Raw genomic sequence first — 13,519 nt, forward strand, 5'->3', positions numbered from 1 at the left:
AACAGTTAAAAACCTAAATATATGTTCAGTTTACAGTCATATAAAACAGAAAACAAACTTTATTGTTGTTGCACAGTTTTTGATATTGAAACATTGATTTTTGCTGGAATATTCCTTTAAAACTCAGTAGCCGGTTGAACCGTCACACTTTGACCACCCTGACGGTGGGTCACCTGGCGAAGCGGCTAATCGTGGCCCTCCGCCGCTGGTTCCCCTCCCCATCAGCGGGTCGTACTGGGAACCAGGAGAGGGGAACTGGAGGGCCCCCGAAAACAGGAAGCAGCTGGATCAACATCCTGCCTGGCAGAGAGGGACGGGTCGCACCGACACAGGCCGCCGTTTGTAAAAACCTCAACAATGCCCCCCTCTGTGTGTCCGCCGGCCAATAGGGAAGCTTCTTTCTGGATTCTTTCCAGACAGATACCAACCGCACACACACACACACACACACACACACACACACACACACACACACATATACACACACACGGTGGCACCACCACTAATAATAGTGAGACCACCAGCATTCAGCAACACTTTGAAAGACACACTGACTTTGTGTTCAGTTTTGGAGCAAAAATGGACTTTTAGTATGAAAGGATGACCCAATGACTTCCTGTTTTATACTGTATCATAGCAACAATATCAACATCCAACATTTAAACATTATATAGATGTCAGAAAGTGAGGAAAAAGCACCGTAGGTCGCCTTTAAAAGAACATAGATGTGTTTTTTTTCTGAGCAAAAAACCACAAACGTAATGATGTAAGAGCTGCAGGAGTTTTCAGCATGTTGTGATTCAACATGATGATCCAAATTCACAGCCTGCAATATCTGGAAATATCTGGAAATTCTTCCTTTACTGATCATGTTGACCTTAAACACATCACAGAGTCTGAACATCAGTGGATCCTCAGAAAAAAAGATTCTTTCATTCACACCTTTTTTTTTAATCCAGAGTGTTTGTTCTCAAAGGCTTTTACTGCTCGCTCTCTCTCTCTCTGTCTCTCTCTCTCTCCCTCTCTCTCTCTCCCTCTCTCTCTCTCTGTCTCTCTGTCTCTCTCTCTCTCTGTCTCTGTCTCTCTCTCTCTGTCTCTCTCTCTCTCTCTCTGTCTCTCTCTGTCTCTCTCTGTCTCTGTCTCTCTCCCCCCCCCCCCCTCTCTCTCTCTCTCTCTCTCTCTCTGTCTCTCTCCCCCCCCCCCTCTCTCTCTCTCTCTCTCTCTCTCTCTCTCTCTCACTGTCTCTCTCTCTCCCCCCCCCCCCCCTCTCTCTCTCTCTCTCTCTCTCTCTCTGGTGGAGACACAGATTGCTGTTGATGAATAAGTAAAACAGGACCGATGGCTCTAAGTGGTCGTGGCCCACTGACCTACTTAACACAGAGACCAGCAGGGTTGATGGTGTCTGTCAGTGTGAAGGCTGACCGGTATCAAGTTAGAGCGGTTCTACGGGTTCTTCAGGAGGCTGCGGTGGTTCTTTAACAGGTTTTAGAAGTCCAGTTAGGAGTTTATTGACTTTGAGGAATTTAAAGGTTCCTTTATGATGCAAAACGTTCCACTGAAACTGTAATAAATTGTGTTTAAAATTTGAAAAATGACCTTAAGATTGAAAGTTTCCGTGTTTGTGTTTGAACACGGTGGAGTTTGTTGACTGTCTGAATGATATAAGAGGCGTTTGTGTTGAGTAAAGAGTTCAGGAGGATGAGACCTCCCTGATAACACACACTATCACTCTGCAATAACACACACTGAGCTGATAACTGAATCTGAACTAAAGCAGACGCTAACAGTTAGTGTGTGTGTGGGAGGAACGTCGATTTGCCTCCGCCGCCACCCCTCGTTTCCCATGACCTCTGAGCCTCGCCGCCTCTGCTCTGGATCTTAAAACACAACACACACACACTCAGTCAGCTCAGTGTGATACAAGGTGTCGTCTACACACACACACACACACACACACACACACAGTTTCTACCTGCTCTGACAGATTTATTTCAGTGTTGCACTTTAAACAAAAAACTTTTTCATTGTAAGATCTTGAATGGGTTTGTTGCTGTTGTTGTTCATGTTGTCTTCTCTCCGTCTTTGTCCCGTGTTGTGTCTGTGTCTCAGTCTGCTGTCAGTCATCTGTCAGCTCTAATGAGGCTCTTCGTCGTCCTCCTCCTCTTCCTCAGCTGAGAGGGAACACTTTGGTTCTCTTGTCACTGTGTGTGTTCGAGTGCAGCTCGTTGTGCCTTCAGAATCAAACTCGTGAGGTCGTGTTGTTGACATCGCAGGTCGAGAACACGACGTGCTCGAAGTTCAAGTCATAACAACACTGTTGCTAGGCAACTGACAAAACGGATGCTGATGAGAGGACGGCAGCAGCAAGAACTTAGCTTTGACATTTTATGGAAATGTTTCAGTTGTGAATTCTCTTGTTAACATGCTGAACTTGAACGCAGCACATGTTCATTACCTTTGATTGACAGGTGTTTTTTTGTCTCTGTGTGTCTTTCAGATGCATTTGTGAACAGTCAGGAGTGGACGCTGAGTCGAACGGTACCAGAACTGAAAGTGGTGAGTTCAGAAGACGTTTCTCTCAAATTCAAATGTCTTTTAAAGTCAGAAACACTGCAGTGTTGATTTCCCTGAATTTATCTGAAGAGATGTTAGCGGGCTAAAAAGGTTAGCTGCATGGTTTGCTAGCTGCTATATATCACACTGTGCTGTAACAAAATGAGTTCAGTAAAGTTTTTACTGAAGGAAAGAAACTTTAGTTCTTAATCTGACTTTGAATGATCCCTCCCTCCCAGGGTATTGTGGGTAACCTGGCCAGTGGTAAGTCGGCGCTGGTCCACAGGTACCTGACAGGAACGTACGTCCAGGAGGAGTCACCTGAAGGTACCAATATTACTCCTGCTGTTGTTTTCTTTCTTTCTGTGTTTCTGTCTGAGATCTGGCTGGATCGGTTTCCAAAAAAAAAAAAAAAAAAAATCCAACGTTTCTGTGCCAAATTCATCCAACTTTACCCCGCAACACCCCCCCCCTCCCCCTCCTCCTCCTCCTCCTCCTCCTCCTCCTCCTCCTCCTTCTCCTCCTCCTCCTCTTCTTTCCAAGATTAGATCCATGAAATAAATAAAAAAAAGCAAAGTAGATTAAATCAACTTCAAAAAACGAGGAGAAAATAATAAACTGTGGTCGGATTAAAAACCCCGGCAGGCAGAATAAGACGTTAACAACCTCCGTCTCCAGCACGCAAACCGCCCAGAGCTCCCGTCCCGTCCCAGCTGTGTCTCCATGTCTCTAGAAGCCTTTTCCTCTCCTCGTCTCGTCTCCTCCGTCTGCACTCTGAGGAAACAAAAGCACAGACCATCAGAGCAGAGAGTCACGTGTGGAGCTCTGAAACACCATTTATGTTTGGGATGAGTAAATGTAGGAAACACGGCGCCAAACAGTCCTACAGGCTTCAGAGAAATTAGTTCATTTCATCCAAACTTTTCTTTGAAAGTTTATTACAAGTTGGCTTTTATTTTTGTGGAATTCATCAGTAAAAATAACTTTGCATTCTCCGCTGTAATAAAGTGGAATTATCCTTTAAAAAAAATAGTTCCACATTTGTCCCAGATTACAGAAGCTCCACGGCAGCAGATATGAAAGTTTAACGATGGTGACTCTTCAGCCTCGTGTCCCTCCGGAGCTCCTTAATGTTTCATCTCGTCCTCCGTGAACAAATAAGAAGCTAACTGTGGTTTCCTGCGGCGTCCGCGCTCGCTCGCCCCGCGGAGACGGACATATTCCTCATCCAATATTAACGCCGCTCGGCTGCCGGCTCGCCCACCTACTGAACCGTCCCTCAGGCAGAGAGTTCCTTTAATATTTCACCTCGTACAGAGATCCTCCAACGTGTCAGAGTAGAATCTGTCTCTACTGGCTCTAATGGAGGAGTTTTATCATCGTCAGCCTGCAGCAGGTGGATCACAACAACAACAACCTGCTGAAGGATTTGAGTTTTTCATTTAAATAATAATCATATCAAAGATCCAAGGGGAAACCTGGGCCTGCAAGACCTTTATTGTGAAAGTGTTGTCAGTAAGGAGTCCTTCCTTCAGGAAGCTCAAACGGCACAGCACTTTTCAAAATAAAATCTAATTATTTACCAAATATAAAATTTAATACTTTTTCTGACACTTTATGGACCAAACAACTGATTAATTAATCAAGAAAATGTTTAATAGATTAATTGATAATGAAAATAATAGTTAGTTACAGCCCTGGTGCTGACAGTTCAGTATCAGCCGGTTAATTAATCTGTTAGAAGAGGAGTTTATGACAGACTGAGTGATAAAAATGCTTCAGGACGTTTCATCCAGCGCCAAAACAGCAGCAGGGAAAAAAATCCCAAAGGTTGGTGGTGACGGGGAATCCCCAGAGTGGATTATTCCTGAGGTGTTCATACAGAAAAATGAGAAAATCTCTTTCAGCAGTGACGTACCTCTTCTTAAAATGCCCTGTGCGGCTGTGCAGCGTTGGACTGCTGGATGCCCGGCGGTCTGTTTCCACCGCTCGGCCTTAATTACACCACAGCTCTGCCAAAAGCAACACGACACGGCTTTTCAAGCAGCTCCACATACCGTATCCGAGCCAGCCCTAAACAACAGCTCCCCAGCATCTTTGATCTAATTACTTGGCACCGCCGCCCATCAAGGAAGTGGCGATTCAGCACCAATTAAATTAAAAAAAGGCTTTGATATTGTTGCATAACGGCTGAGAAATAAAAGCAGCTTGAGAGGAAGAAAAGAGCGGGGACGCTGATGTGTTGTTTTGAAATTCCTGGGGTCTAAAAATAAGCCTCCGCCCGGATTCCCATGGCGATTGATTGGGAGCGGGAGTCGGCGGCTTGCGAGCGGCAGGGCGACCGCAGCGCCACAAAGCCACCAACCAGAACTATTCTTAGGCTGCAGACTGGAGCCGCGGCTGCAGACCAAACTCTGCTGCAGAAACGGGCTGCAGTCCTTCAGCTCCTCGTGATCCTGTCCGAACCTCATCAAACCTGCCGCCTGCTCAGGTCTCAGCTGGTTTTATCTTTGTCCAAACTCTGCTCTTCAAAACTCAGCTTTGTGCTGCATTCAAGGACAATCAGACTTGCAGCTTTTCACATTTTGTTGCTAAAAACTCTCTGCAAAATGCATGCATGGTTCAGCTTCTAATCATCCAATGATTGTTGTTATTAGAGCTGCAACAATTAATCGATCAATCTGCAACGGTTTTGATAATCGATTAATCAGTTTGAGTCGTTTTTTAAATAAAACAAATTTCAGAATCTTTGATTTCAGCTTCTTAAATGTGAATATTTTCTGGTTTCTTTGCTCTCTCTGACAGTGAACTGAATATCTTTCAAGTTTTGGAAACTCTGATCAATATTTTCTGATATTTTATTGACCAAACAACTAATTGATTAATTTAAAAAATAATTGACCGAGTAATCGACAGTGAAAATTGAAGTTTTTGTTTTGATTAGTCATTTAATTTGTCTAAATTTCAGAATATTGTAGAAAATCTAGCTGTGAAGCAGGTTAGATATTCAGTTGTCACATGTGACAAATAGGGCTACAACTAATGATTCATGATTATTGATTAATCAGCTGATTATCTTCATGATTAACTGATTTTATGAGTCTAGAAAATGTCAAAACAAAATTGTGAAAAATGTCCTTGAACGCACCGACAGTAGGAGCTGATACGACGATAAACAGAGATGTAAAGTTCAGTAAATGATGGATTATTGTTTAAATCTCCTCTGAACTGAGCTGAAACCACCAGCGGCTCTGAAGGCATCAATCAGTCTGAAAACCTGTGATCTAGTTTGGAAATTGATCGTCAGGAATGAAAAAAAAAAAAAAGTTGAACCGCCAGTGTGGTCGGTTCAAACGAGACCTGAATGTGAAGAAACCCGAGTGTGTGAGCGGCGGCAGATGGGATCCATTAAATCAGAACGGAGGTTTGGTTGTGAAATCAGCCTCAAAACTGACGCCGCTGCTGCTCACACCAGTAGAAACACCTCAGTCACAGTCTATTGTTTTCTACTAACCGCCTCATACGACCGTCACGGAAAAAAAGACATCAGGAATCAAAACTTTACCTCAGGATTTATTTTTCTGACCTCTGAACTCAAACATCTGAACTTTCTCTTTCTCACAGTTTATAAAAAGGCTCCTTACTTTAGTTTGAATGAGTCTGAGGTAAATTATTTATTATTTTTATTTTTATTTTGCAAAAAAAACTAGTTGAAAGCATCACAATCGTCCTGGTTGGTCCAGGTGTGTCACACGATCACATGATCCCCTCCAGACGTATATCTGTCAGAGATTAAAAAAAAAGAGAAATAAAACTTTTAAAATGAACAGAGACAAATAGAATTCATACAAAGTAAAAGTGATGTTAAATCCGTCTGATATCTCAGGAAACAAACAGTTTTTTTCTTGTCAGTGAAGAATTTTTGTTTTTTTCCAGATTCTGTGGTGTTTCGTACTTTAACGTTAAACAACTTGAGGGATTCATTAAGTGAACAAACCAACATGAGTCACTGCGAAGCCGGCGAGCGTTTCTTACACTCATAAAACTGTCATCCACTGAAACGGGTCCAGCCATGATCTGTTCTTCTTCTGCAGGACGTTTAAAAGTTTTTCTGATGTTTTTACTTGATTTTATTTTATTTTTGTGTGTTCACTGCTCTGACCTCCAGCTGACCTGCAAATAAAACTCTGTTACACTCTTCTTATTTTCTCTTTTTCTGTCTTAAACTGTCCTGCTCTCTCTCCGTCCTTGTCGTGTCCTCTCTTTCTCATAAATCTTCCTTTCATCTCGGCCTCAGTTCCTGTTTCTCCTCTTTCTTTCCTCTGTTTCTGGGTGCTGCAGGGTTTGACTGTGCATGAATTAACTGTGGCTGCATCTTTTTTTTTGCTTTTTCTTTCCTCTCTTTCTTCTTTCTGGGCTGCTCTTGTAAACTAGCTGACGTGGATGCAGGTAACTATCCCTCTCTCTCTTCTTCTACCTCGCTCTCCTGACTTCATTTCATTCATCCCTCCATCCATCGATCCTTCGCCTCGGTGATTCTGACAGCAGCGGCACGTTGAGGACAGCTCAGGTTCAGCGTCTTTTCTTTTAGATTATTCCAAGAGATTTGGTTGCAGTCTGGTTGAAGACCGATACATCAGGCCCCGCCTTCAAAAGTCTGATAACCAACTACAGACAAACAGCTGATGAGTTTGTCTGTCAGGCTGCTGAACCTGAAGCTGGACTCAACCTGTGCAGTAGCTCCGCCCCCTCTGATCTTAGCCTCATTTTTTTTTTTATAATTTGTCTTCTTCATCGTCTCTGTCCGTCCTCATGTCCCTGTGTTGCAGCATGACGCCCCGTCACACACACGTCGTGTGTATAAATGTATATAAATAAACGCAGAGAGCAGAAGCCGCCGCGCTGACTCAGCGTTAACTCAACCATCTGCTTCAACTGCACAAACACAACATGGAGTCTGAGCACAGGAAGTGTCTAAAATTAAACTTCACACGCCGTCTTTGACTCATGACGGCAAAATAAATACACACTGTATTTACTCTAATGCTGCCCATACCTGTTCTATGATGGTTTATAAGGTGACATAATGTTTAATGAAGCAGTTTTAATGCTTTATAACTCAACAAAACATTTTTTCTGCAGTGTTGATACTCTTATGTAGAGCTGCAATCATTCTAAAATAACCTTCAGTACTTTCCAAAATAAAACGCAATGCTTTTCTAAATAAAATACAGTGCTTTCTAAAATAAAAGTGATTTTACAAAAACAAACATTTTTTTAATAAAATACAGTGTTTACCAAACTACAACACAGCACTTTTCTAAATAAAATAAAATAAAATGCGTTAGAAATTGTTGCAGTGAAGTTGTAGTTGTAGTTGTAGTTGTAGTTGCTGTTATGTTGACTTCTTGACGTTGGAGCTCAGTTGTACTTTTCTTCATAAAGTGAAAACTTTAAGAGCAGCAGATAAGAAAGACATTAGAGTTTATGACCTCTTTATTATAAACACACATCAGTTTATCATCTGTGACTGATGGGAACTTCCTTTTTCCAAAATGACTCGTCGAGAACCTTTTTCTGTTGGAGAGGTCTCATCACAGGCGTGTGCACCCTCCTCTTCCTCCTCCTCTTCCTCCTCCTCCTCCTCCTGCCTGCTGATTGGCTCAGGAGTTGAGGGAGAGAGAGGATGGCAAGCTAAAAGTGTGTGTGTGAGAACGAGAGAAGATGTGTGTGTAATTTAGCAAAAATCTGTGAATGATTTTTGTCTTTTGCAGAAAAAAAAACAGCTGAAAAGTAATTTCTTTTAATTTTTTTATGATTTATCTATGAGAAAAAAGTGTGTGTGTGTGTGTGTGTGTGTGTGTGTGTGTGTGTGTGTGTGTGTGTGTGAACCTCTTCCCGTCCTCGCCGCCACATAATCATCCCCTCTGTCATTACTGCGTAGTGAAGTCGCTCTCTCAGCTGATCCTGATTTGAAGACACAAATAACGTCTGGACTCCATTTTTAGCTCCTGTGACTTCCTGTAAAGTGTCCGTCTGTTCCCACACTCACACAAAGTGAAACAAAACTCTGATTCTCACTCTCCACACACACACACACACACACACACACACACACACACACACACACACACACACACACACACACACACACAGTGGACTGTTAAACCTGAAAAAGGAAAATTTAGTCACGATTTAGTCAAATATCTGCAGAACACAAGTGAAAGTTTCTGATTTATTCTACACGAAGAAAATGACAATCAAATTAATTTTAACAATAAAAGAATAAAAAAGACGAGTAAGAATAAATCTGAGATAAAATAGACGTTTAGTAAATTGATTAATGGAGAAAGAGGTTAACAAGGTTCAAAATATAAATATAAGATGGAAATAATGTGACGTTTTGTTCCAGAGAGGCTGATATTTGTCTGTTTGAAGGTCACATCCAGAGCTTTTCAACGACGTTCCCTCGAGATTAAAATGAGAACGTATGGATGATGAGTCGTGGGAAAGAAGTTCGTACGATGACCAGAGTTTAACCTCAAAATGTTCCACTTTAAATCTGCTCACATCCAAACATCCTGCGCTCGCTGCTCAGCATTTTTAATTCAATTACAGCAACTAATAAAACACAGAGCTGTTCCAAATACAACTCTCTGCTTTCCAAAATAAATGCACTCATTTTCAAAATAAAATTCAGTGCCCTCCAAAATAAAATGCATTGCTTTCCAAAATAAAATACAGAGATTTCCAGCATCTCTGAACTTTTTAGCTAAAAGTTGAAGATTTCAGGTCAAAGAAAATTCCTGAAGTGTTTGTGTGTGTTTGTCCCTCAGTTCTCCCCCAGCACCGTGTCCTCCAATCATTTTTATTCATTTAAATCCTTCAATATTCACTCTGCTCTCATTTAGCTTCAGTCATCTTTCACCAAATCAATCAGTCAATCCATTGATCGATCAGTGTGAGCCTGTAGAACAGATAGAACCCGACTCATCGTCTGTAGACGTGTTAGCAGCCCTTCTTCTTCTCTCCATCATCATCATCGTCGTCTCTGACGGCTGCTGTGGTTTCCTGCAGGCGGGCGCTTCAAGAAGGAGATCGTGGTGGACGGTCAGAGTCACCTGCTGCTCATCAGAGATGAAGGAGGCCCCCCGGAGGCTCAGGTGAGTACTGCACCTGCAGGAAACCTGGTCCAGATCAGACTTGAACCATGGTTTGGTTTGTTCCTGGTGTGAAACGTGGTTTTTACATGATTTTTAGATGAACTCCAAAAATAAGAAAAGCATCGATGAATCCCTGAAATCTGTGCATACTAACAAAATAAGAACAAATCATGGATATGAACAAAAACAAGAGGAAATCTGTCCAAATATCAGCTCAGTTCATTTCAGTCTTCATTGTCCTGCCTGAACCAGACAGACTTCAGTGACTTTTTCTGCATCAAAGTTTAAAATTCTGATATTGTGACAAGTCTTATTTAAATGATATGAATCCAGGAGGACGCTGAGAAACTGATAAGACCTGAGCCACATGAGCTTGTCTTCATGATAATGAAGTGTCCAAAAGAAAAAAAAAAAAAGGTTTTTAAGGGACTTTTGTCAGTGAACAACAGTTTCATTAAAGGTTACTGCTGAGAACTGCAGAAATACAAAACCTGAGCTGTTTTGTGATGAACCTGTGTGACTGATGTGAATCTGAGCTGCGTGATGACGGAGGATCCATCCTGGATGAAAGTGGGTCACGTCAGGGTTAAACTGACCAAACAGAGATTTTAATGTGAGTCGGTCTAGACAGAAATCTCCACGATTTATGAATAATTCACCTGTTTTCTTTCAGCTCTTCACCTCTCCGTCTCGATTCTCTTTAAAGTCCGTCTCTAGATTCTGTCCAACCTGCAGTCTGTGGCTTTAAACACAGAAATATCAGTCAGTTAGCAGACAGACAGACAGACAGACAGACAGACAGACAGGAGGGGATGGTGCTTTTGTTGGGACGTTTTGTGTAAATAACGTTGAACTGTGTGTCTGTGTGCAGTTTGCGTTGTGGGTGGACGCCGTGATCTTCGTCTTCAGTCTGGAGGATGAGATCAGCTTCCAGACGGTTTATCACTACTTCAGTCGCCTCGCCAACTACAGGAACACCGCCGACCTGCCGCTGGTCCTGGTCGGCACACAAGGTCTGATGGACACACACACACACACACACACACACACACACACACACACACACACACACACACACACACTCGTCATCCTTTTACTTTCGTGAGGCGTTACTGCCACCTAGTGGTGTATCTTAATTTTTACAGGTGAAGAGTTGATGTGTTAATTTTGTCTCCCATTTTTTTATTTAGTCTCGTTTCAAACTATTTGAGTCTACTTTTATTTAATGAAAGAAGTTAACATTTGTCTTTTTTCATCATCAGATTGTACAGAACATTTCAGTCCATCTACTTTTGCATAAACCAATTATTTTTATCATTTCAACTGATCACTAATTTCCCTAATCAGTAGGAGGTTTTATAGCCACGACTTTCATCTTTAAAATGTTTATTTTAGCTCACAGAACACAGGAGCTGTTGCCTCAATCGGTTAGTTTCTTGTGTTGTTGTGAGACTTTGGTGAATCTGAACAAACCACTTAAAACATCGAAGTTGCACAATGATACAGAATAAAATCAGATGGATCAGCAGGAGACCAACAGCTCCTGATTCTGATTTTTCCTGTTGAGTTTTGTTGATTTGGAGAGCGCCTCGTCTGTGGCTCTCAGCCCACTGGTTCATGAGAAAAGAACCAGACAGCTGTTTTCCTTTTATCTACAACAGCTTGGTCTGCAGACGAATTCAGCTAGTCCCCATTTTTCTTGATGACCCTTTAGATGACTCTGAAGTGTCCCTGGAGGGCCACAGACCGCAGTGTGGGAAACAAAATCAAGCCGATGTTTATTGGATCATCTGAAAAGAGAAATCCTGCAGTTTGAACAGCAGAGGGCATCAAAGTACCACTGAAGTTTCCACTGGTCCTCCATAAATGTTGTGCTTTTGTCTTTTCCATTTCTCACAGTTCAAACCAGGATATTGATCTTTAGTCTAAAAAAAAAACAAGCTGATATAATAAAAGAAAGATGTTACACACTGACAGCGTCAAAAGTTTAAGATTTAATCACAATCAAAGCCCAGAAAGTTGCATTTTTGCAGCCATAATCAGATATTTGATTTGAGCATTTCTTCTAATGCTGAATTCAACAGTAAAATAAGGTTGAAGAAGGTCAAAATCTCAAAAATAAAGCTGATTATAACAAAAAATAAACAGCAGAAATGTGATTTATTGAAGAAATGGTGATCTAAACCTCTTTTTGCAGTGAAAGACTGATTTTTTTTTGGTCATTTTCCTTCCCAGACGCCATCAGTTCCGCCAACCCCAGAGTGATCGACGACAGCCGAGCCAGAAAACTCTCCAACGACCTCAAACGCTGCACCTACTACGAAACCTGCGCCACCTACGGCCTCAACGTGGAGCGAGTCTTCCAGGACGGTAAGAACTTCTCTTTCAAAGTGGTCAGAAAAAGCGAGAGTCCAGTCCTCTGGGAAGGTGACATTCGCCCGGCCAGAGCCATTCGGACGCTCTTAATCACACGTCAATTAAGAATTAAATGGACCCGCTCAGCTATTTAGCTCAAACCGAACAGCAATTAAGTTTTATCATAGCGAGGGGAGGGAGGCAGGGAGGGACGGAGGCCCGCAAAAAGAGACGAGTCCCCGGTGGGATTAATAAAAGAATCAGACATTAGAGGAGGAGGAGGAGGAGGAGGAGGAGGAGGAGGGTGTCCGGAGTCGTCAAGGTCCTGACTGACCGGGACACACGGCGGACATGTTGGCAGGACGGAGCGTCTTTAACAGTTCACAGTGTTTAGACCTGGACTCAGTTTGAGGTTTTCTTTTGACAAGGATTCATGTGCCCTCAAGAATCACAAAAAAAAAATCCCAAGTGACTTCTTTAAAACCGACTCCCTGATGAAGGAGTTTGTTTCGAGGTCCGACACGATCCTGCTGCTGTGATTCTGTATTTGAATGGTTTTAAAGGGCAGTGACCTGGAGGGTTTTTGTGATTTTTGGTTCAAAATGTATTTGGACTTGGAAGGAATTTATCAGGACGACATACTGAGAGACAGACAAGCTTTTTTAGGCGTCTCCAAATTCTGTCTCTCTGCTGGAACAGAATCAGATGAAAACTTCCAGCTGCTGGTTGTTGAGATCAGAGTCAAAACTGAAACAGTGTAAACTGAACAGTGTTCAGGAGAAACGTGGACCAGTTCATCTCACACACACATTAAGATGTCACATTATTGACTTGATTCAATAATATTTCTGTTCAGAACCTGCAGAACCGACTTCGTTTGTGCACCAACCAACCGCCGTACAACAAGTAGAAGAGAAGTAAAGCTCTTTATGTTTCTCCGCCTCCACAGTCGGTCCTTCCTCGTCCATTTCTCATCTGAATGAACTCAGACCTCCATAAATATCACATCGTCATGATTTTAATAGTTTTTTATTCAGTGAACATGAAAATTGTGATGCAAAACTGATCATTTCCTCTAATCGTGTCACAGTTTCAGTCAAAATATTCACAATATGACTTTTTTACTGAATGGTGCAGCCCCAGATGTTTCCATCCTCGTGGTTATTGTGCACGCTGGGGTTCAGGCTGACGTAGCTCATCGTGATCTCGATTGATTTTAAAATATGTCAATAAATCTGGTCTTTTTTATACCTTTAATTGTTATAGAGCTTCAGTGAGGACAGGACAGACAGAGAGAGAGAGTCAGGGATGACACACCATCACAAAATCTGTACCTTAAAATGTGTTTTTGACCTAAAACTCTGTGTCAGAACGTAAAGGAATAACTGAAGACAAGACTCAGTGTAGTTAAAGTGCTTCAGAGAACATTAAGAGTTAAGAGCCAAAGT

General features: G+C 42.1%; 1 protein-coding gene across 7 annotated transcripts in view; it reads left to right on the forward strand.

Annotated features, from left to right (window-relative positions):
* Nucleotides 1–13,519, forward strand: part of agap1 (ArfGAP with GTPase domain, ankyrin repeat and PH domain 1) — a 124,723-nt gene that overhangs the window by 50,051 nt on the left and 61,153 nt on the right. For 5 of the 7 annotated variants that reach the window (XM_084713404.1, XM_084713405.1, XM_084713403.1 and 2 more), the window contains 6 exons: nt 2,498–2,556; nt 2,793–2,880; nt 6,988–7,002; nt 9,631–9,716; nt 10,588–10,729; nt 11,952–12,086. In XM_084713404.1, the coding sequence (XP_084569530.1) occupies nt 2,498–2,556; nt 2,793–2,880; nt 6,988–7,002; nt 9,631–9,716; nt 10,588–10,729; nt 11,952–12,086 (525 nt within the window). The remainder of the gene's footprint in view (nt 1–2,497; nt 2,557–2,792; nt 2,881–6,987; nt 7,003–9,630; nt 9,717–10,587; nt 10,730–11,951; nt 12,087–13,519) is intronic. The other 2 variants (XM_084713406.1, XM_084713402.1) reach the window with 1 other exon arrangement.

Source organism: Lutjanus erythropterus, chromosome 24, assembly GCF_056507025.1.
Source record: "Lutjanus erythropterus isolate fLutEry1 chromosome 24, fLutEry1.hap2, whole genome shotgun sequence".
NCBI lineage: Eukaryota > Metazoa > Chordata > Actinopteri > Lutjaniformes > Lutjanidae > Lutjanus > Lutjanus erythropterus.